Source organism: Podarcis filfolensis (genome assembly GCF_964270895.1).
Source record: "Podarcis filfolensis genome assembly, chromosome: 6".
NCBI lineage: Eukaryota > Metazoa > Chordata > Lepidosauria > Squamata > Lacertidae > Podarcis > Podarcis filfolensis.
The window spans coordinates 6,932,239-6,954,369 of NC_139609.1; the positions used below are offsets into that span (position 1 = coordinate 6,932,239).

Consider the following 22,131-nt stretch of genomic DNA (forward strand, 5'->3'; position numbering starts at 1 on the left):
GCCCCCATCAGCAGGGGCACAAGGGCGCTGCAGTCTAAAACATCTGGTGGGCACCAGGTTGGAGAAGGCTTGTTTAGTATAGATCAGTGATGGCCAAACTTGGCCCTCCAGCTGTATTGGGACTACAACTCCCATCATACCTAGCTAACAGGACCAGTGGTCAGGGATGATGGGAAGTGTAGTCCCAAAACAGCTGGAGGGCTAAGTCTAGCCATCACTGGTATAGATAACAACCTTTTTATCTTTGAGGTACATGAGCAGTTCTCTGGTGCCCTCTGCTGCTCCTTGTGGACCAAGAGCCATATTTAATTTGGACCTGGTTTTCACATTTGACATGCAAACAGTTACCAGTTTCCCCATTTGTTCCAATTTTAAAGCTAGCACACAGGTTTTTTTCCCTGGGAAAAGGAGCAGGGCAAGGGGTAAACCTCCCTGAGCCATTCTTTCTAGGCACATGGCAGACTAATTCATGTAAAAGAGCAACACAAGACGATAGGGACAGAACTAGCCAAATTGTATAGAAATTTATTCATGTATGTGACTACAGCGGCAAGAACGTTACTTGTCCAAAAATGGAAAGAAGAAGAAGTCTCAGCGAAAGAAGAACAGATACAAAAACTTAGGGAATATGCAGAAATGGTGGAACTTACTGGAAAAATAAGAAATCAAGATAAACTTTTAATAAAATAATGGAAATGGTTCATTGAATGTTTATAAACTGTAAACAGATAAGAACATTGGCAGGATTATTGTAATAACCTGCAGTTTTACAACATTATATATTTAAAGTAGATGAATAAATGAGCGAATTAAGTTAATTTGGATATGCTGAAAATATTAAAACGAAAGAGGGGGAAGGAAATCAAGGTTTTTTTAAAAAAAGATTTTATTTATACTTTTCAAGTTTATACATTTGATAAGTTTTACAATGAATTTAACATTTCAAAATTTGACTTTTGACTGTTTTCAGAAAACCAAATAATTTAAATTTTATGTTTTTGGAAATGTCAGGTAATGCTAAGTAACAACAACAATAAGATTAATATATAATATAACTGCGAGTAGTTGGCAATCATTTTAATGAATTCTAATTTACAGGGACGCGGGTGGTGCTGTGGGTTAAACCACAGAGCCTAGGGCTTGCCAATCAGAAGGTCGGCGGTTCGAATCCCCATGACGGGGTGAGCTCCTGTTGCTTGGTCCCTGCTCCTGCCAACCTAGCAGTTTGAAAGCACGTCAAAGTGCAAGTAGATAAATAGGTACCGCTCTGAAAGAGCAATCAAAAGGTGTTAAGTGTAATATTGCTAATACATTTGTTTGGGGTATGGTGTGGCAAGAATACTTTCTGGGACATGAGGCATATAAATGTTTGATTATTTTCCATCCAGTGGCTAGTATATGACTAAGTCAGGAATGTCTGCTAGGTTGGGAGGAGCAGGGACCGAGCAACGGGAGCTCACCCCGTCGCGGGGATTCGAACCGCCGACCTTTTGATCGGCAAGTCCTAGGCTCTGTGGTTTAACCCACAGTGCCACCCGCGTCCCCCTTTACCTTTATGTAATTTACATGCATATTGTTTTTGTTGCTGTTCAGTCGTGTCCGACTCTTTGTGACCCCATGGACCAGAGCACGCCAGGCACTCCTGTCTTCCACTGCCTCCCGCAGTTTGGTCAAACTCATGCTGGTAGCTTCGAGAACACTATCCAACCATCTCATCCTCTGTCGTCCCCTTCTCCTTGTGCCCTCAATCTTTCCCAACATTAGGGTCTTTTCCAGGGAGTCTTCTCTTCTCATGAGGTCGCTAAAGTATTGGAGCCTCAGCTTCAGGATCTGTCCTTCCAGTGAGCTCTCAGGGCTGATTTCCTTAAGAATGGATGGGTTTGATCTTCTTGCAGTCCATGGGACTCTCAAGAGTCTCCTCCAGCACCATAATTCAAAAGCACAATTCTTCGGCAATCAGCCTTCTTTATGGTCCAGCTCTCACTTCACATGCATATTACTTACCAGGCAAAACAAAATTAAAATGATTTAACCAAAATAACTTTTGAATTTCAAAATCATGAGACAATCTTATAACAGCCTTTATTTATCGAATTCGAAAGTTGAACAATTGGACACACTAGTGGTGGGTTGTTTTTAACTGGTGGAATATAGCCCTCTCTTGGGCACATGTGGTACTGCGCCAGAGAACGAAGTAGCCACAGCAACAGTTGCCATAGAACGAATTCTTTTGTTTGAGGAGGGTGGGACAAAAAACCTGGGCACGGAGACCAACTTGCCATTTAGGTTTTCAGACCTTTTTTGTAAACTCAGGGGAGCGTTTCAGCCCTGTTCCTGAGTTTGTTTAAAATCATTTAAGGTTTATGATTTCGCTACAGTGGTACCTCGGGTTACATACGCTTCAGGTTATGAGAACAGAAATTGTGCTCCAGTGGCGCGGCAGCAGCTGGTGGCCCCATTAGCTAAAGTGGTGCTTCGGGTTAAGAGCAGTTTCAGGTTAAGTACAGACCTCCGGAACAAATTAAGTACTTAACCTGAGGTACCACTGTATTTCCTTCTGAGGAAACTGAATAGTTCAGTGAAACGAGGTTTGTAGCCGGCATCCCATTAAGGCTTTGTTCAATTCTAGGTTTTTCTAATTTTTTCCTTAAACTTTTTGATTTTTGTTATTTAGTTTAATTCTATAAGATAATATTTCTAGGCAATTACTTCTTGTTTCAGGGTTTTTCACGGGATCTCTCAGGCACGGCTTCTACTCTGCCTGCTGTTACAACCACCGCAACTCCTTGAGGTGCCGTATAAATAGCAAACTGTACTTAAAGCTTCCTTGAGCGATGACTGAACGAGTCTAAGGGATTATTTGTGTTTCGTTTTCAGGAGCTGTTTAATGGTGGCCTTACAGAAATAATTCTCTTGCAAGCAACCACAGCTCCCTCGCCTTCTTCCCATTGGAGTTAATTGCCTCCTGTCTCCTTGAGATACTTTGCATGCCCCTCAACCCCACTCAGAAAAGTTTGCTCTTTAGATGGCGGCTTCTTGAATAGAAACAAGATTCCACAGAATCTCCTGAACTTCCCTCCTCCCCTTTGTGGGTCCTATTGCTAGTCCTTTCCTCCTGCATCTTTTATAATAATCCAAATCTCTTCCATCTTCATTACTGTACAGTGGTACCTCGGGTTAAGTACTTAATTCATTCCAGATGTCCTGAAACTGTTCTTAACCTGAAGCACCACTTTAGCTAATGGGGCCTCCCGCTGCTGCCACGCCGCTGGAGTACGATTTCTGTTCTCATCCTGAAGCAAAGTTCTTAACCTGAAGCACTATTTCTGGATTAACGGAGTCTGTAACCTGAAGCGTATGTAACCTGAGGTACCACTGTATATCCAAAGTTCACCATTAAACTACAAGTGGTATTCCAACCCCACTAACGATTTTAACTGTTTACAATGGATTATAAATTTCCCCCATTCCTTATAAAAATTTTGGTTTTCCTGATTTCTGATTCTTCCGGTCATTTTTGCCATTTCGGCCTAGTCCATCAGCTTGATCTGCCATTCTTCTCTGGTGGCGACTTTATCTTCTTTCCATCTCTGGGCCAATAATAACTGCACAGCCATGGTCATGTATGTCAATAATAATAATAATAATAATAATAATAATAATAATAATAAATTTTTATTTATATCCCGCCCTCCCCAGCCGAAGCCGGGCTCAGGGCGGCTAACAACAATAAAACAGTACAACAGTACAACACAACACAACTCTCTAAAAGCATTCATTATAAAATTAATTCAAATCAAGCCACTGGCAACCATTGGGCCAGAGCTCTGCAAAGATTGCCGAAGGAGGGGGTCAGACTGCGCCCTGGCCAAAGACCTGGTGGAACAACTCTGTCTTGCAGGCCCTGCGGAAAGATGTCAAGTCCCGCAGGGCCCTAGTCTCTTGTGACAGAGCGTTCCACCAGATCGGAGTCACAGCCGAAAAAGCCCTGGCTCTAGTTGAGGCCAGCCTAACTTCTCTGTGGCCTGGGACCTTCAAGATGTTTTTATTTGCAGACCGTAGGTTCCTCTGTGGGACATACTGTAGCACCCTGCTTGTGGTTAGCGCTTAGCTGGAATGAAATATTCAACGCAGCAATAGAGAAATTAAAATAATAATTTATTTGTCAGACAAATAAATGAGAGACACAGTGGTATATGGTTACCTAAGCTCTGCCCACTCCAGCCCTGATGGTCAGCACTTATATTTCCTCAGCCCAGCCCCCTTGCTCCTCCTTTGGCTGCCTCTGTCCAATCAGCCTGGTTGAAATTCCTATTGGCTGTTTGCTAGAACCAATCATAAAAGATACACCCATTTCCTATTACCTTTTATGGGAGACAAAGAGCTATATTTCCTTCTATCTATAAATGGCAAACAAGTAGCCATATGTCTTACATTTACCTCAACAAGGCACCTTAATTACCAGATCACCTCTTGCCCTTCTTGCCCTTTTGCCCTCCAAAACAGATGGCTAATGGTTTTAAATTTTTATCATTTTAATCTTAAACAGAGGTCAGAGATCTTGGGTTCACATTCTCACACACCATCAATGAAAGATCTCCTTCTTTGGAGGTCTTTAAGCAGAGGCTTGACAACCATATGTCAGGAGTGCTCTGATGGTGTTTCCTGCTTGGCAGGGGGTTGGACTCGATGGCCCTTGTGGTCTCTTCCAACTCTATGATTCTATGAAATAAGAATCTAACATAAGAATCTAACATTTCTTACTTTCTAAATCCTTTGCATAATTACATTTAAGCCAATATATTTCATACATAACATATATAGATTTTTAGAAGCAAAGGCCTTTTCAAAGTAAAAAGGAACTTAGTAAATTTACACCCCCCCCTTCCTGGCCAGCTGCTTTTCCCATTAGCTCTTGCCCTTTAACCTTATGAAAATGTGGCTAAAGTCTCTAATGGGAGACACATGGTATTATATTTTGTTAAACAATGAATCCTACTATTTACCAACTCTTAATTAGTGCTTTTGCAGCTTGATTGTATTCTGTAGGGTCAGTAACCTAGTAAACTTTGCTCTCAGCCTGTAATTCCCTTTTTACAACTTTGAGAATTTTGGCTCCTACTATAAATAAATCAAGGGGGGCCTTTGTCCAGGAAGATAAACATCTGCCAAACCCAGCTGCCTGGCATAAAAACACACAAGCATCTTAATATATATATATATTAAGCTCATTTTAAAATACAAGTCTTGATCAGATGCCTCAATACCAGGAGAGGCGGTCCCGTAGGTACGAGGGTCCTAGGCCGTATAGACTTTTCTGCTCCCTTGGGATTTTTCCTGTTGTTAAAATTATCTAATTTCTGACTTATTTATAGAGTTCTCCCCCTCCCGTGTTCAGATCCATGCCTAGAATGGCTGGGGCAACCCAGTCAGACGGGTGACATATAAATAAATTGTTGTTGTTGTTAGATGTAAGAGTGCTAGTACATTTTTGCACGTGGCCCCATAGGATGCCATGCCAGCCCCTCCTGAGGTGGGGAATGCCCTTTGCCATGCTACCTGCTACCTCCAGGTCTTGTGACGTCCTTTGGCATTGCTTGTCTCCTTTGTCTTGCCTTTGACTCTTGCAATAGAGTGTCAAATACAATCATACCTCGGGTTACAGATGCTTCAGGTTGTGTTTTTTCAGGTTATGGACCAGCCGAAACACAGAAGTACCGGAACGAGTCGCTTCCGGCTTTTTGGGGTCGCGCATGCACAGAAGCGCTAAATCACACTTTGCGCATGCGCAGAAGTGCCTAATCGCAACCCGCGCATGTGCAGATGCGCCACTGCGGGTTGCGAATGCTGCGGGTTGCGAACGTGCATCCCACACGGATCACGTTCGCAACTCAAGCGTCCACTGTACATGGGTAGGCAAACTAAGGCCCAGGGGGCCAGATCTGGCCCAATTGCCTTCTAAATCTGACGGTCCAGGAATCAGCGTGTTTTTACATGAGTAGAATGTGTCCTTTTATCTAAAATGCATCTCTGGGTTAATTGTCTTGCCTGGTGCTTTTGCATGAGTAGAAAGTGTGCTTTTATTTAAAATGCATCTCTGGGTTATTTGTGGGGCATAGGAATTCGTTCACTCCCCCCCCCCCAAAAAAAAATATAGTCCGCCCGCCCAAGGTCTGAAGGACAGTGGACTTGCCCCTTGCTGAAAAGGTTTGCTGACTCCTGGTCAACTCCAACCCGGATTGCTCTCCCAGATTCTGCGATTAGCAGCTTGGCTCAGCTGGTAGCCAGTCAGTAACTGCAGGGAGTTGTGGTTAGAACAGCACGGCTGCCCAGAGCACAGACACTTCTGCCAAATGCTTCTTTTTGGAACTGTTGCCATCACCAGGCGAAACAGTTGGGTTTCTGTAACACATGCCTAAAGCTTTACATCTGTGATGGGCATGGATGTTCTGAGTTGGGCCACCAGGTGGCACTGCAGGCCACGCTCCAGCTGCTGCTGCTGCTGCTGCTGCTGCTACAGGTGCCAGTAAGTCTCGCATTTTCAACCTCTTCCTCCTCCATTGCACTGGCTAAATGATTCATTGCTGGACTCCCATCGCTGAGGCCAAATGTACCTTTACAGAGCAAAATATCCTTTCTAATTATACACCCAGCACATGGAACTTACAAAGGGGCAATACGAGTGGACTCTCTGTGCCCTTACCACAGCAAAAAGACTGATACTGGTGAGTTGGAAAAATAAAAATGCATCTCCCTTCTATGATTGGATTGAAGACTTATACAAACTCACAACATATGAACAACCTGCAGATAAACGCAGACTTGCCATGGCCAAATTCAGTGATACAGTGGTACCTCGGGTTAACATACGCTTCAGGTTACAGACTCTGCTAACCCAGAAATAATACCTCGGGTTAAGAACGTTGCTTCAGGATGAGGACAGAAATCGTGCTCCGGCGGCGTGGCAGCAGCGGGAGGCCTCATTTGCTAAAGTGGGGCTTCAGGTTAAGAACAGTTTCAGGTTAAGAACAGACCTCCAGAACGAATTAAGTTCTTAACCTGAGGTACCACTGTAAATAGAATCCATTCTTTCAAATACTGTTCTTCTTTGGTGATCATTTGTAGCCGAGTAATACTGTCTTCCGCGAACCTGGTCTTAACAGTGAGTCCGTAAGTGACTGTGGAGGCCAATTCCGGATCAACACGTCCTTCCACAGTGGGGACATTGGATTCTGGGCGGGAGTTGATCACTGTGAGGGTTTGCCAAGCGTGCCTTCCTCTTAGCACATGTCTTCCTTTCGTCCTGAGTTTGAGTGTCTTCAAAGCCCATGACACCTTTGGTAAAAGCTGTTCTCCAATTGGGGCTAGTGTTTCCGAGTTGTCGGTGTTTATACTACATTTTTAAAGATTTGCCTTGAGAGAGTCTTTAAACCTCTTTTGTTGACCACTAGCATTACGCTTTCCATTTTAAAGTTTGGAATAGAGTAGTTTCTTTGGAAGACAAGAATCAGGCATCTGAACAACATGACCAGTCCAATGAAGTTGATGTTGAAGAATCATTGCTTCGACACGGGTGATCTTTGCTTCTTCCAGTACAGTCATACCTCATTTTACGTTTGCTTCATGTTACCTTTTTTCAGGTTGGGTCCCGCGGCGACCCGGAAGTACCAGAAAGGGTTACTTCCGTGTTTCGCCACTCGCGCATGCGTAGAAGCGCTAAATCATGTCAACATGATTCATGGTGTCAACATGACTGTGATGTGTTACAAGTCATTAACTCCAAGCCTTATGGCCATGCCTCAGAAAACATAAACCACCCCAGCTTTTCAGAGCTGGCTATCGTGGCTTTAATCTTTGTGCATTGCTACACCTGATGGCGCTGTGGGTTAAACCACAGAGCCTAGGACTTGCCGATCAGAAGGTCGGCAGTTCGAATCCCCGCCACGGGGTGAGCTCCCGTTGCTCGGTCCCTGCTCCTGCCAACCTAGCAGTTCGAAAGCACGTCAAAGTGCAAGTAGATAAATAGGTACCGCTCTGGCGGGAAGGTAAACGGCATTTCCGTGCGCTGCTCTGGTTCACCAGAAGCGGCTTAGTCATGCTGGCCACATGACCCGGAATCTGTACGCTGGCTCCCTCGGCCAATAAAGCGAGATGAGCACCGCAACCCCAGAGTTGGTCACGACTGGACCTAATGGTCAGGGGTCCCTTTACCTTTACCTTTACACCTGATGGCTGAACCGTAGAAAGCACTGACTTTTGTATATCTATTTTCACTGCCAAATGTTGCAGGGGGCCATTTTCCGCAGTTTGGTGCTGCTTTAGAGTTAATCGGATGACGTCAGGTTTTCGGTTAGAGTGCCAAAGGCTCATTTTGTGGGGCGCTGTGAAACATGCGGTTTTCACTGCTAAACATTGCACGGGCCATTTTGCCAGTGCTCGGCGCAGGAATCCCTTTCCCATAATATCTTATACATTTTAGACAGCACTTTTACATTATGCAGCAGATCTCTCTCCAGTTGTGATATTTGGCAAAATCTTGATCCTGTGGGGAGCTGTGAAACGTATTTTTACATGGGCTCTTCCTGATGTTTGGCACCGCTTTGGAGTTAATCGGATAATGTCATATTTTTGGTGAAATCTTTACCCTGCAGGTAAGGGTGTTGAGGGCTCATATTGTAGGGTGCTGTGAAACGTAGTTTTTTCACTGCCAAATGTCACATGGGGCCTTCTCCAAGCACGGTTTAGGGAGAGTGCTTGGATGAAGAGACCAGGCAGGACAGACGATGCCCAGGCACTACTGTGAGCCCATTATGGAGCCCATGAAACCACTAGTTTCTTCAGGGCAAATAACACTCATTATAAGTATAAGAAATAGGACAATCATGACTCAGGATTGTTAGACAGATGAATGAGAAAGAGAATTTGCTGAGTGAGCCAGCACCGTTGGGTCAATTAAACTCAATTAAAGACACAATTGAGATCAAGGTTATCAGCAAGGAGATCAAAGTTATCAGCATTTACCCCACGGGCTGGAAAAATAAACAGCTTTAGGTTCCTTTGAACAAGTCTGAAACTGGAGGCCAGAAAGTTTGTCAGAACATCTCCCCATTGTTCCTGTTCCTGTTCAGATTTGTAGCACCTGTTTGAACAGAAACAGCAGCAAAACTAAAATTTTTGTGTCTGTTTATACATGCACGATTGATCTCTCTCTCACACGCACATTGATGTAAAAATTGGGGATTGGCTTTTGCTGCCCAAGTCCCCTAAGTCCATGATCCGTCAGAGAAGAATGGATGGAGGGAGGATCCAGTGGAAAGCAAGACATATATTTATTTTTCTGTTGCAACAAAGTTCCCTCCCTTCCTTCCACGGAGGGTGAGACCCTGAACAAAAATGTGCAGGAACCTGTAAGTCCTTTTGACATTTCCCAACCACCTTAGCCAAAGACCACCCCAAAATCAGCATACATACATCACAGAAGGAGGCGGTCTACAGCAGAAATCCTGTCTGCCAGGATACCTGATAATGGTCACTGATTGCATTACCTGGGCAGTCTGGCCGTCCTTTTGTGATGGTTAATACTTTAGTTCCTGAAACCAGGTCGCTGGCTAACCCTATTCAGACACAAATACGCCCTTAAGATAGGATGCATAAGCAAAAAGACAATGGGAAGGTTTTGCCCATTTGCCTCCCTTACTGCAGAGGAATATTTGAGGTCATTGGGAGAGTCAAAATGGCTTCAGGATTGCTCTCTCCATGCTATTTCAGATACATGGTTTATATATATTATATATATTTAGATACGTGTGCATTTATGAATATTTATTCCCTATTTGAGACCTTAGAATTCTTACAACAACACATACCTCTGTTCTACATCTTCAGGTTCCAAAAAAGCACTGCTGCCTAACTAAAAAAGGCTGGATTCTCTACCTATTCAGTCCAGGCCTATTACCTTTTGCATTAAGAAATGTGAGTTTTCTTCTTTATTTACACCATCCAGCTTGCAAGTGCTGCTGTTCTCTTTCTCCAATCAGGATTATTCCTTTTCCTGCCGTGTTTGGACACCTACCACAAAATAAACCTTCGCCTCAAAACCTTAGAGATCCCTTTCTATGAGGTAAGAGAGACACAGTCTGCCCCTTCTGCTCTTTGAGCTTGTTTGCAGGAGGCAAATGCAGTAGAAGTTTACTTAGGTTCACCATTCCAATTAATTAGGAAGCCCCGGGTTCAAATCTCACCTTGTCTATGAACTAACTACATTGCATTTCGGCATGCCATTTTGACTCAGCCTCACTCCCAGCCCCACAATAATTATACTGATCTACCTAACGGGACAGTTGTAGGATTACTTAACGTAAAGGAAGGCTGTAAATCAGTGACAGAACATCTGCTTTGCATGCGGAACATCCCAGGTTCATTCCCTGAAATCTCCAGCGAAGGTTAGGAATCTACACAGTCTGATGTTTATTTGTTATTACAGTGGTACTTCGGTTTATGAACTTAATCCGTTCCAGAAGTCCATTCTTAAACCAAAACCGTTCTTAAACCGAGGCGCGCTTTCCATAATGAGGCCTCCCGTCGACGGTGCCCTTCCACCGTTCGGATTCCGTTCTTAGACCGAGGTAAAGTTCTCAAACCAAGACACTATTTCCGGTTTTGCGGCGTTTGTAAGCCAAATCGTTCTTAAACCGGACTGTTCTTAAACCAAGGCACCACTGTACCGCATTGGCCCGAATATAAGTCGCACCCGAATATAAGCCACACCTTTAAATTCAAGGGGGGGGGGGAGACAATACCTGATTATACTCCCTTAAAATTCCGTAGGCACTCACACCTGTTCTGTTTTACTGTATGCCTGTTTAAGCAGCAGTATCGTAAAAGTCCATTTTTGTAAGGTTACAAATTTAAGCCGCACTTTCAACTTTTCACAACTGGAATTTGGGGGGAAAGGTGAGGCTTATATTTAGGCCAATATGGTACGGAGAAACAGCTCAGTCCAGCCCAGGGCTGGAATCAGATTTCCTGTTATTTTTCCATTGACAAAACTGTACTTTATTGTTATGGATTTGGGGGGACCCTCCAAAAAACAACAACCCTAGGAATGAATAAATGCTAGGATTTTGATTAATTGGGATATGGATTAAAGAACAAGCTGCAGAGCTGTGCCAGACAGGGAATCCCTGGGCTGGCTTCTACAAAGCATCCTGGCTGGCTTAGTGAAGAACAAAAGGTGTTGTTGGGCCACTGGAGAATGAGATGTTACCAAAGTGATGGGGTGTGTTGTTTGAGGCGACAGGAAAAGGGATTTTTGAGCAAGGGTTGCTGGGAAGGAAAAGCAGGAAGAAGAGCTGAGATCCATCTTTGAAGGAGGCTGGCTGCAGGGCTGGCTGCACAGATGCCTTGGGCTATAGGGCCACACTGCTGTGGGGGACAAACCCCTCTTGAAATGACTGTGCAGTAAGACCTGGACTCCCTCCAGGCAGACTGAAATGTGAATTGGTGAATAAACCACATTTCTTAAAGCCACAACAGTCTCTGCTGCGTCTTCAATTCTCCAAAGGAACGCAGACCCTGGGTGAGTGCCTGGGACCCCATGGGCTCTTGCCACCACTTGGCAGACAGGGGGGCAGGCACCCAGCTTTCATAACATTCTGTTGCAGGGGTCAGCAAGGTTTACCTCACCTGGGCTGCTTCACTCCAGCAGAGATCCCTCTGTGGGCTAGATTGCGCGCGCAAGTACGCACGCCTGCGATTTCTGGCGTCTGCACAGACGCAATTTCCGGCGCATGCGCAGATGTGGTTTCTGGTGCCATCCCCGCGCCGCACTGCGCCCATTTAGTGCAGCACACCGGGACTCGTCGGTTGAACGACCCCCGTGGGCTGCTTGTGGCCCATGGGCCTTAGGTTGCCGACCCCTGTTCTATTGGATGGTCACACAATGCCTTCTGCTTGCCCTAGACCATAACCAAGGACATGGCAAGTCTAGAAATAGATACCATCTGTTACTATCGAATGGAGAATGCCACACTCGTCACGACCACCCTCGCCAACCACTCGAAGGCAATCCAGCTGCTCGTGCCGACCATCGCAAAGCGCTTTCTGGCACAGCGGTCGCTCACAGACATCCTGATGGAGAGGAAGAGCATCAGCCAGGAGATAAAGGTGGGTTGGCTATAGCGCTGTACAGAGGACATGGTGGGGAAGTCCATCACTCAGGGTGGGAGGCTTGCCCAGTGGCTGCTACAAGCAGAACTGGGGAAATGGTATGGTAGCCAATGAAAAGACACGAGAGAAATGCTTCTGCCTTGCTATTGGGCACCTTCTCCTTCCTGAAAGTGGCTTTACAGTACTGTACGTAAACTCAGAACTGCCTTGCAAGATCCACCCAGGGCAGCATTTCCTTTCAAACAACAACAACAGGCAACCAGACACTATACTGCCTCCAAACATAGGGTTGCCAACTGACCAGGTGAACCAGCTTGCTGTGGTCTCCTGCGCCTTTAAGAACAGCTTGGCTTGCAGAAACTAGAAAGTGATGCTTTGAATACCATGGTGATAAATGTAATGTTTTGTGATCTGCACATTGTCTTAGTCTATTCTGGTTGATAGGGAGAGACAATTTTATAAATATAAGATTAACTGCATGCCTTTTTAGTGAAGTGAGTGGCTAGAGAGGCCTTTTTCTCCCTCTCATAGCAGACCTTTAAGTGGCCCAGTAAATGATTGGCAGTTAGGTTTGGGGCAGACAAAAGGTAATAGACTTTGCTCCAGTTTAGGTAACTTTAGAAAGGAATCTGACAAATTAAGGATTGACCTATTGTCAGAGCTGCCCGAGGTCCCAGCTCACAAAGGACCAACGCCGCTTCGTCGTTAAGTACGAAAGTCTTTATTGAAGTTCAGTTTCACTTCCAGAGCCGCAGCGTGCAGCTCTACGTCTCAAACTCTAGATCGCTGATGCTCCGTCTGAATCTCCTCCCCCCAGACACCAGTTTAAGACTCTAGCCTTGCTCCACCTCTTCCTCTGTTCTTTCCGCCTCTGGTTCCGCCTGTCCATCAGGGTCTCGCCCTTTCTAGACTCTTCTGACGCTGAATCCCCTGAGCCTTCCCCCTCCCTCCGGCGGGCTTTAGGAGCTGGTTCCCAATCCGGGTCTCCTGCTGTCCCCCGCGCCTGTACATTTGAACTTGGCGCGCGCGCCCAGCCAGCAACTTTCCCCCTGACCGTTTCACTGCTGCTGTCACTGCTTCCCCCTTCGGGGAGGCTAGCTGCAACGGACCTCCCCTCCGTTCCCACACTCTCCGATGGAGGCGTGGTCAGCCCTGACTCATCTTCTCTCCCCGCTGGAGGAGACGCTGGTCCTGACACATGTGACTCTTCCCCCCCACTACGCTCTGGTGGGGAAACTGGTCCTGATCCCCCGCTGCTGCTTTGGGGTTCCCCGCTGGCTCCTTGTTTCTGGTGCGTCCCCCCTGGGACCCCCCTTGCCCTGACCATCGACGCCCCCTTCTGGGAATCTTCTGATTCGCTGGAGAAGCTCATGGAATCTCTCGGGTCACTGTCATACTCCCCTACGCTGCCCTCGGATTCTTCCCCTTCGCTCTCCATTTCCTCTCTCCCCTGTGCTCCTGCTCCTGAGTCCCTGACACCTATAATCAGCTAGTAGCCAAGGTGGAAGAAAAGGGAACCTGTTTGAAAAAGCTGTAACCCTTTACTGAACAGCTCTTTGCTCACCTAACTCAGGGTAGCTTTACTCCTTGGTTTGCATCAAGGAGACAGCCATCACTACTAGAGCACTTCTCACTGGAAATGTTAGGACACCGCTGTTTTTGCATTTTTAAGTTGCTCATCCATCATATAAAGCTGCTGCCAAATAAGAAGACACTTTTTTTGCAGGTGGCTGTGGACGCCATCACCTGTCAAGGTGGAAAGGACAGAAATGTAGGTATGAAATGTGAGATCTGCAGAAATAATCAGGTGACAAAATATCAGGAGAGGAGTCTCCGAGACGCTTCACTATTGTTAATGCCGCTCCTACGAGTGTAATCAGTTTTTGTTATTTCTCCCCTTGAACAAACCCTGGACATAGGCATTACCCTGGTACAAGCCACCATTTTGTGGGCCTCCTACTTTATCCTTCTGCTGCTGTCTCTCGCAGAGGCACAGCTAGCTCCTTGCCCATCTGTTTTGACATGACTGTGGGTGAAAGGGGTTGATTTCAATGACCAGTCATGTAAGAGGAGCTGCTTAAAAACTGGCAGCTCAGAGCACCCAAAGTTACCCCGTTCCTGCAGTTTTATGGATCTACATATGACCAGAAAGGCTACAGCTGACCAGCTCTCCATTTGTTTAGAGTCACCTTGGACAAACATTTGAGTGGCTCCCATTTTGCTATGATATCCTCAAGGCAAGGGTGCCATGTGGCAATTGGCTCCACAGCCCCACCAAGAGCGGGGAAGGGAGGGCTCTGGCCAATTACTCCCATCCCTTCTGGCAGCAAGGCAGCCTTGGATGTCTTCTCACTGATCACAGTGAGGGCAGAATAAGGATTGCCTCCTGTCCTGATCCCAGCACTGAATCAGTTTGGCGCCATCCAGAAAAGGCAGCTGTGAACCAGATGTATCCCTCAGCCTTCCTGGTCTGTCAGTTTTCTGCTGCTTCTGCAATCCTGCCGGGGAAGTGGAACAGGATGAAAAAAGCTGAGGTTTTATTGGGTTGGTGGGAGCCAGAGCTCAGCAAAAGTGGGAGGGCAACAGGTTCCTGATTCCAGAGCTATGAGAAGTGTCTGTGCATATATGCAGCCATGGAAGGCATCCTAGGACCATTTAAAACTTCTTCAGGGCATTCCCACAGCAATGGCAAATGTGCCCCTTCCTAACAGAACAAATGAGAACGAATCTGACACAGGGATACATCCCACTGCCAATGTAAATGTCGCTAGAGTTGCTAACAAGTGACTAGGCCCACTCAGGAGTGGCAATGAGAGGGATATTCAGCCAATGACTCGCTTTTCAGCTGGCACCCAAGACAAAGGTCCCATTTAACCTGATAACTAGCTGGCCAGTTGGCCAGCCAACCATGCATGGTTACAGCTAGCACTCTCTTCCCCCTGATGTAGTACAAAGTTTCCTTCCTGAGCTAGATGGTTGTCTTAACCACAGTGGCTATATTTCCCCTCCACCCTCTGCATACCAGCTGCTGGCAATCACAGGTGGGCAGAGTGCTGCCATGCTCAGGTCCTGCTTGCAGTCTTCCCACAGGCATCTGGTTGGCTCTGTGAGAACAGGGTGCTGTACTAGATAGGCCATTGGTCTGATCCAGCAGCCAGGCTCTTGTGCTCTTAAACAGAAAATCATTTACAGTGGTACCTCTGGTTGCGAACGGGATCCGTTCCAGAGGCCCGTTCACAACATGAAAAGCCCGCAACCTGAAGCACCATATCTGCGCAGGTGTGCAGCACGATTTGGTGTTTGTGCGCATGCGCGAAGCACAATTTAGCGCTTCTGCGCATGCGCAAGCGGCGAAACCCGGAAATAACCCTTTCCGGTACTTCCGGGTCACCTCAGGACGCATCCTGAAAAAAATCTATCATGAAGCAAACATAACATGAGGTCTGCAATTTAGGTCTGCAGTCCCAGATTTCATTAATTTCATTAATTTCAGTAAAGATGTGCGGTTGCCAATGGAGCTTCAGGAGTCACTGGCTGCACAAGCCGAAGCCCAGAGACAGGCCAAAGTGAGGGTAAGGCAATACACTGGCACGGTGTGTTTTTATTACTGGAAGCTATGGGCTGGAGGGAGCTATGGGAGAGAGATGCTGTCCTCCCAAGCTTGCTTCTCTTCAGGTCTAATCAGACAAGCGTTGGCCATGGTTCTGCCTGCATCTCATAGCACATGGGAGTGGGTCACCGGTCAAAACTAATTCTGTTGGTTATCCAGCTTTTGTTAATCTAAAGCAGGTACCCCCAAACTCAGCCCTCCAGATGTTTTGGGACTACAACTCCCATCATCCCTAGCTAACAGAGCCAGTGGTCAGGGATGATGGGAATTGTAGTCCCAAAATATCTGGAGGGCCGAGTTTGGGGATGCCTGATCTAAAGCAATGAGCCCTTCTTGTTTGCACTAGTTAATTTATAGGTACTTAATGTAAATCCATTTCCTTTGGCTGGAAACCTAAGAGATGGAAGAGGTACAACATGAAGGCTGTTTGGGAGCTGCACTGGAAAATGGAAGCTCCAGACTGTTTCAGTTCTACGCAGCACAAGAATGAAATAAATTTCTTCCACGCTAACCCTGCATGCTTTCCTTTGGGCTGTCGGAAACAAAATGGAAATTGAAGCGATGTGGCACCCAGGAAAATATCACCACATGTAACACACTTCAAAACATCCAATATAAAGTCAGGTAATAAGTGACTTTATATTGACTTTTCTTCCTTTAATAGATTATCCAGAGATTGGGAAAATCCAAATCCATTGACAGGGGAGTATGGGCTGCCACTTGAATAAGATATTGTCCGGATGCTGTCCTTTATAAGCCAGTTGTTCCCCTGTGGTAGGAATTAATTACAAGTTTCTTTTCATTATTCCCCCCCCCACACCATTTTATTACTTTTTATAGGAAAACAGTGCTATTTTATTAAAAAAGAAAAAAAAATGCAAGGAAATAAATCACTTATCCCTGCCCTCCTCCGAATAGGAACAAATGCTGACTAATAAGAGGAAATTACCTCAGGAAGAAACAAACGCCCAGAACCTGCACATAATTACTATCTAATTAACACTGGAGGGCTTTTACTCAGTTGAACTTGCTTCTGAGGAAACATTAGAGGTGGTTTTTGGCCTTGAGGGTGAGCATTCAATGTAGCACCATTTTAAGTGCTGTGCAGAACCTGTTTTCGTTAGCTGACGAACAGCGTTGCTTCTACAACACCGAAGGGCACCATTATAGAAGGAACCACGGGCGGTACTCAACAAAGTTTTACTCAGAACAGACCTATTGAGATTATTGAACACATCAAAGTTAGTCCCATTGATATCAAGGGGTCTACTCTGAGTAAAACTTCATTGCCTCCTGCCCCAAAGGAAGATCTTCTAAATACCTTGTGTTCTAGGTCATAGCTGCTGAAGGAGAAAAGGCTGCTTCCGAATCGCTGAAGGTGGCAGCAGAGGTCCTTTCCCACACACCAGCTGCTCTCCAGCTCCGCTACCTTCACATGCTGCAAAGCCTGTCTGCAGAGAAGCCGTCCACCTTTATTCTTCCTTTCCCCCTTGACCTCATGAATCTTTCATCAGGAGACAACATGAAATCCACAGGCTGCAACCGCTCTTCAGATATCGCCAGCAACCCAGAGGCTCCAAAGGCGAAGGATTCCCCAATGTTGTAGGACTAAACCAGGTGCAGCATCTAGGCCTCTCTGTCTAGCTCCTCAGGCCGTAACCCATTGCCTAGTCCATAATTCGTACCCACCTGCTTTGCACCCTCCTGAAGTGTTTTTGCCTGGCTGAAATGTGCCCTTGAACTCACCTGGATGGAGGATGAGAGAGGGGATGTTAGTCTGTGTAGGAACTGCCTACTGGATGAAGGCAAAATTCGTAGCTGTTGCTCTGCCCGCGTTTGCCCTGGGCCCCATTCGCTACTGGAATGCGGACCCTTGGAGGCTGCTTATCAGGCAATGTGGCCCTTGGTCTGAAAACATTTTGCCACTCCACTACAGGAATTCGGCAGAATAATCTGCATTTCAAACTAGCTGATGTAGCCATGGTTGATCCTCTATTGGGCCCCCTGTAATTAAATCTGCTTAAACTTTTAAACTCCTGAACTAAGAGGTCAGCAGCTGGGCTACATATGATGAGGGCGGCTGCTTTGCCACCAAGTGCATAAAACAGGGAATTGCAGCCAGTCCTAGCTGTGTGGGGGGAGTGCATCCCAGCCCCATTTTTTCCAAATGTGTATTTGTTTCCACATTATATTTTTAGATGCACAGTCAAAGCTTACTAGGTATCTAACCACCCCCATGTGATATTATTCCCAGTTAAAATCCAATACCGAGTTCAAATTATTATTCTGCTGAAAAGCTCACTGGGTGACCCTGAACCAGTCATAATTGCTCAGTAGAGACATCACCTTGCCAACAAAGGTCCGTATAGTAAAAGCTATGGTTTTCCCAGTAGTGATGTATGGAAGTGAGAGCTGGACCATAAAGAAGGCTGATCGCTGAAGAATGGATGCTTTTGAATTCTGGTGCTGGAGGAGACTCTTGAGAGTCCCATGGACTGCAAGAAGATCAAACCTATCCATTCTTAAGGAAATCAGCCCTGAGTGCTCACTGGAAGGACAGATCGTGAAGCTGAGGCTCCAATACTTTGGCCACCTCATGAGAAGAGAAGACTCCCTGGAAAAGACCCTGATGTTGGGAAGATGGAGGGCACAAGGAGAAGGGGACGACAGAGGACGAGATGGTTGGACAGTGTTCTTGAAGCTACCAGCATGAGTTTGACCAAACTGCGGGAGGCAGTGGAAGACAGAAGTGCCTGGCATGCTCTGGTCCAGGGGGTCACAAAGAGTCGGACACAACTAAACGACTAAACAACAACAGGGACGGAGAAAGTTAATGCATGTTTCCTTTTAACATCTTGGATGAAAGGCTGGATAATAAGCTCACCCGTTGGGCGTTCCTGTTCTCTAGTCATTCTGTTCCTTGTCCCTATTTCGAAAGGCAGGTACCATTGCAAGATACAAAGATAAGAAGTGTTGGTGGTGGAGCGCAAGAAGCTTAAGGCCAGTCCTCCCACCTCCTTGGGCCTGAAAATGGTGTGTCCTGCCTGAGGCAGTTCACAGAGTGAAAGTGAGCAGCACAGCACAAACAAAGTTTGGGAACTTGCTGCGAAAGCTCTTTGCTGTCTGTTTGCTTTAATTGTTAATTGGCTCAGGGAGTAGCCCTCCCTTCCCGTCTATCATTAAAGCCAACAGAGGTGGGACACCATCTGTGTCTCTTTCAGCAGAGGGACAAGGATTGGGCTGGGCCTGGACAAAGCAGGCTGGCAGTTCCATCAGCAGCCTAAGAGTCTCAGACTCAGTAGAGACGATTTAGTGGAAGGAGCAAAAAAACAAATGGGTGGTTTCTACTGAGCAGAAGGAAAACACAGGAGGACCGGAGTGGGGCTTCCTCACAAACACAACTTGAGCTTAGCCCTTGTTCTGTTGTTCCCATCAAAACGAAAGAAAAACTTTGAACACAAAATGGCAAATTCTGCAAAAGAATAAACTCAAGCTAGTCAACAAATTCATCTAACGTGTGCTAAATCCGACGTATATTCAGGGCCAGGTGGAACCTTCTTACTTGATCAGCTCTTGCTAAGAGCTTTTAGAATGGTAAATTTTGTCTGCTGTTCTTATTGTCAGCCTCACTGCTACTTGTTTTAGTATTTTTTGTGGTTTCTACGTGCTCTGATATTATGTGAACTTTGTTAACATCACCCTTGGAGACTCTGGGCTGAAAAGCAGCCTATTATATTTTTTAAAGTAATAATAATAATAAATATAATCTGAATGTGCAAATTTCCTTTCTTCCTTTAACAATTTTAGTGGGTGGAGTGTGCTTCCTTTCTCCGGCACTGGCCTCTGGTATTAAAAAATATTTCTAAAATAAGCAAACAGGCATTATTTCCTATAATTTCCTGTATATTTCCTTTTAGAAGACATCTGAAGGCAGCCCTGTTTAGGGAAGCTTTTAATGAGTGATGCACTATTGTATTTTAATATTTTGCTGGAAGCCGCCCAGAGTGGCTGGGAAAACCCAGCCCGATGGGCAGGGTATAAATATTATTACCATTATTATTATTATTATTATTATTATTATTATTATTATTACTATTATTATTATTATTATTACTATTATTACTATTATTATTATTGTAAGGCTCCTTCCTCCCTGACTACCACCATAGAAACATGGTCTCTCGCTTGCCTTCATTACAGTTGCCCAGCTTTTGAGGCAGGATTAAAGCTGCAGCAACCAAAGCAGTTTGGAAGGAAAAGCACTCTGAGAATCTTAAACTCTAGCCCTAGAGATGTTGTATTTCCTCCAGCATCTATATTAATCTCATTTTAAATGAAGCCTCCAACTGAGCAGCACATGGAGCACCTATAGCTCAGTGGTGCAGCCATTTCATGCATTTCCAATTAAAAGCATCTTGGGGAACAGGGAACAGAAGACACTTCTGCCTGTGATTCTAGAGAGCTGTTGCCACTGAAAAGAGAGAATGCTGTGTCAGATCAGGGGCAGACTTTGGTAGTATGATGTCCTGAGCAAAAACAAAATTTAGTGCCTCCTCCAGTATTTCTCTCCCCTCCCTCACCTTCTGTTCTGTGCATGCTCTCAAGTGCACTATGTCACAGTTGTGGCAACTCAAGCGCCTGTCTGACCAGGACTTAACTGTGAGTAGGCAACCAAATAAATACAGCTATTATTAACATTGCTATTTTGCAACCATTCAGCTCAACGCCCTGTGTCGGGAAACTGCGTGCACCGATCTAGATCTAGATCTAGATGAACCAATTATACAAAGCAGCTTCCTACGTTCTCTGCAGAAAGGAAAGTGGAACGTGCTTAAATAAATCAAGCTGCATTTCTGCTCATTTCCGCTAGATGTCAAAACAAAAAAACAAAAAAAATTTTTTTCCTTCCAGTAGCACCTTAAAGACCAACTAAGTTAGTTCTTGGTATGAGCTTTCGTGTGCATGCACACTTCTTCAGATTCCGCTAGATGGCATCTTTTGGCCATGATTTTACAATGCCATGAACAGGTGTACGCAGCCAAACTTTGGCTTACTCTGCTTTCCTGTTCAAAATACCATGCTAGCTCTTATTTCCCCCTGAAGGAAGAATGGGGTGGCAATGAGGCAGAAGACGGTTCAACAAAGGGGCAAAATATGTTCCCCTATGAAGACACATTTCTTCAGAAAAGGCTGTAGAACGGATGCAGTGTTGGGACAGAAAAAGTACTGATACCAGATCAGTCTAAAATATTTGATAAGTCACCTTCCATTCACAAAGGATCAGGGTTTCACAAGTGCCACTAGCAACCACCAATCTCTTCCTGATGACTTGTGAAAAAGGACAGCAGCTGTGACCCTCCCTCTCACAGAGAACTTGGAAGTTGTGAGGGATTCTCTCGCTTCATAATAGGGACTACAAGTCCCATCATCCCTGACCGTTGGTCCTGCTAGCTGATGGGAGTTGTAGTCCAACAACAGCTGGGAACCCAAGTTTGAGGAAAAACTGTAGGGCCTTCCCCTTCCCCGAGTCCTCCAGCACAGGTACAGGATCTGCGTGAAGTAATCAATCAGGATCGCATCTTGTGACAAGGTAAGAGCGTCTCAGAAGCAGTTAGATTCCATCTGGCTAGTTCTAAGTGTCTCCAAAGCATGGTGTGATTTGAGTGAATAGCCTGCCCTTTGCAGAAGATTCCACAGCTAGAAGAGTCTTCTTTCTGTTTACTTCAGGCTTTATGAGTAGCCAGGAACAGTGGAAGTCTCTCACTGCTTCTGTCAACTCCAATACCTGCATGAGATTAGGGAACTATCCCTCCCTGCTCTTTGGAAGGCTGGGCTTGTTCATTCACCTTGTGCTATGCTTGGGAGACATTTGGAAGTGCTGCTTCTAAGTCTCCTACCTTACATAAACAAAGAGAACTACAGTGGTACCTCTGGATGCGAACGGGACCCGGTCCGGAGCCCCGTTCGCATCCTGAAGCGAACGCAACCCGCGTGTGCACAGGTCGCGATTCGCTGCTTCCACGCATGCGCGTGACGTCATTTTGAGCGTCTGCACATGCGCGAGTGACAAAACCCGGAAGTAACACGCTCCATTACTTCTGGGTCGCCATGGAGCGCAACCCAAAAATATTCATCCCAAAGCATATTTAACCCAAGGTATGGCTGTACTAGAGAACTTGAGGGAAGGGAATCATGCCAAGTTATTAAAGGTAAAGGGACCCCTGACCGTTAGGTCCAGTCGTGGCCAACTCTGGGGTTGCGGCGCTCATCTCACTTTATTGGCCGATACAGCTTCCGGGTCATGTGGCCAGCATGACTAAGCCACTTCTGGTGAACCAAAGCAGCACACGGAA

At 45.7% G+C, this 22,131-nt stretch overlaps 1 protein-coding gene and 1 long non-coding RNA gene across 2 annotated transcripts in view; both read left to right on the plus strand.

Annotated features, from left to right (window-relative positions):
- The window catches only part of LOC310765985, a 40,215-nt gene extending 20,668 nt beyond the window's left edge, over positions 1-19,547 (plus strand). The window contains exon 2 of the long non-coding RNA XR_014549901.1: positions 18,597-19,547. This is a non-coding gene — a long non-coding RNA (uncharacterized lncRNA). The remainder of the gene's footprint in view (positions 1-18,596) is intronic.
- LOC310765244 (podocin-like) lies at positions 8,905-19,547 on the plus strand (the record flags this gene model as incomplete). The annotated part of the gene is given in 7 exon segments (XM_083620020.1): positions 8,905-8,929; positions 9,978-10,120; positions 11,962-12,165; positions 13,895-13,917; positions 13,919-13,939; positions 15,662-15,740; positions 17,112-19,547. Coding segments are annotated over 7 exon segments (768 nt in total). The 3' UTR covers positions 17,385-19,547.
- Positions 19,548-22,131: the final 2,584 nt, after the last annotated feature.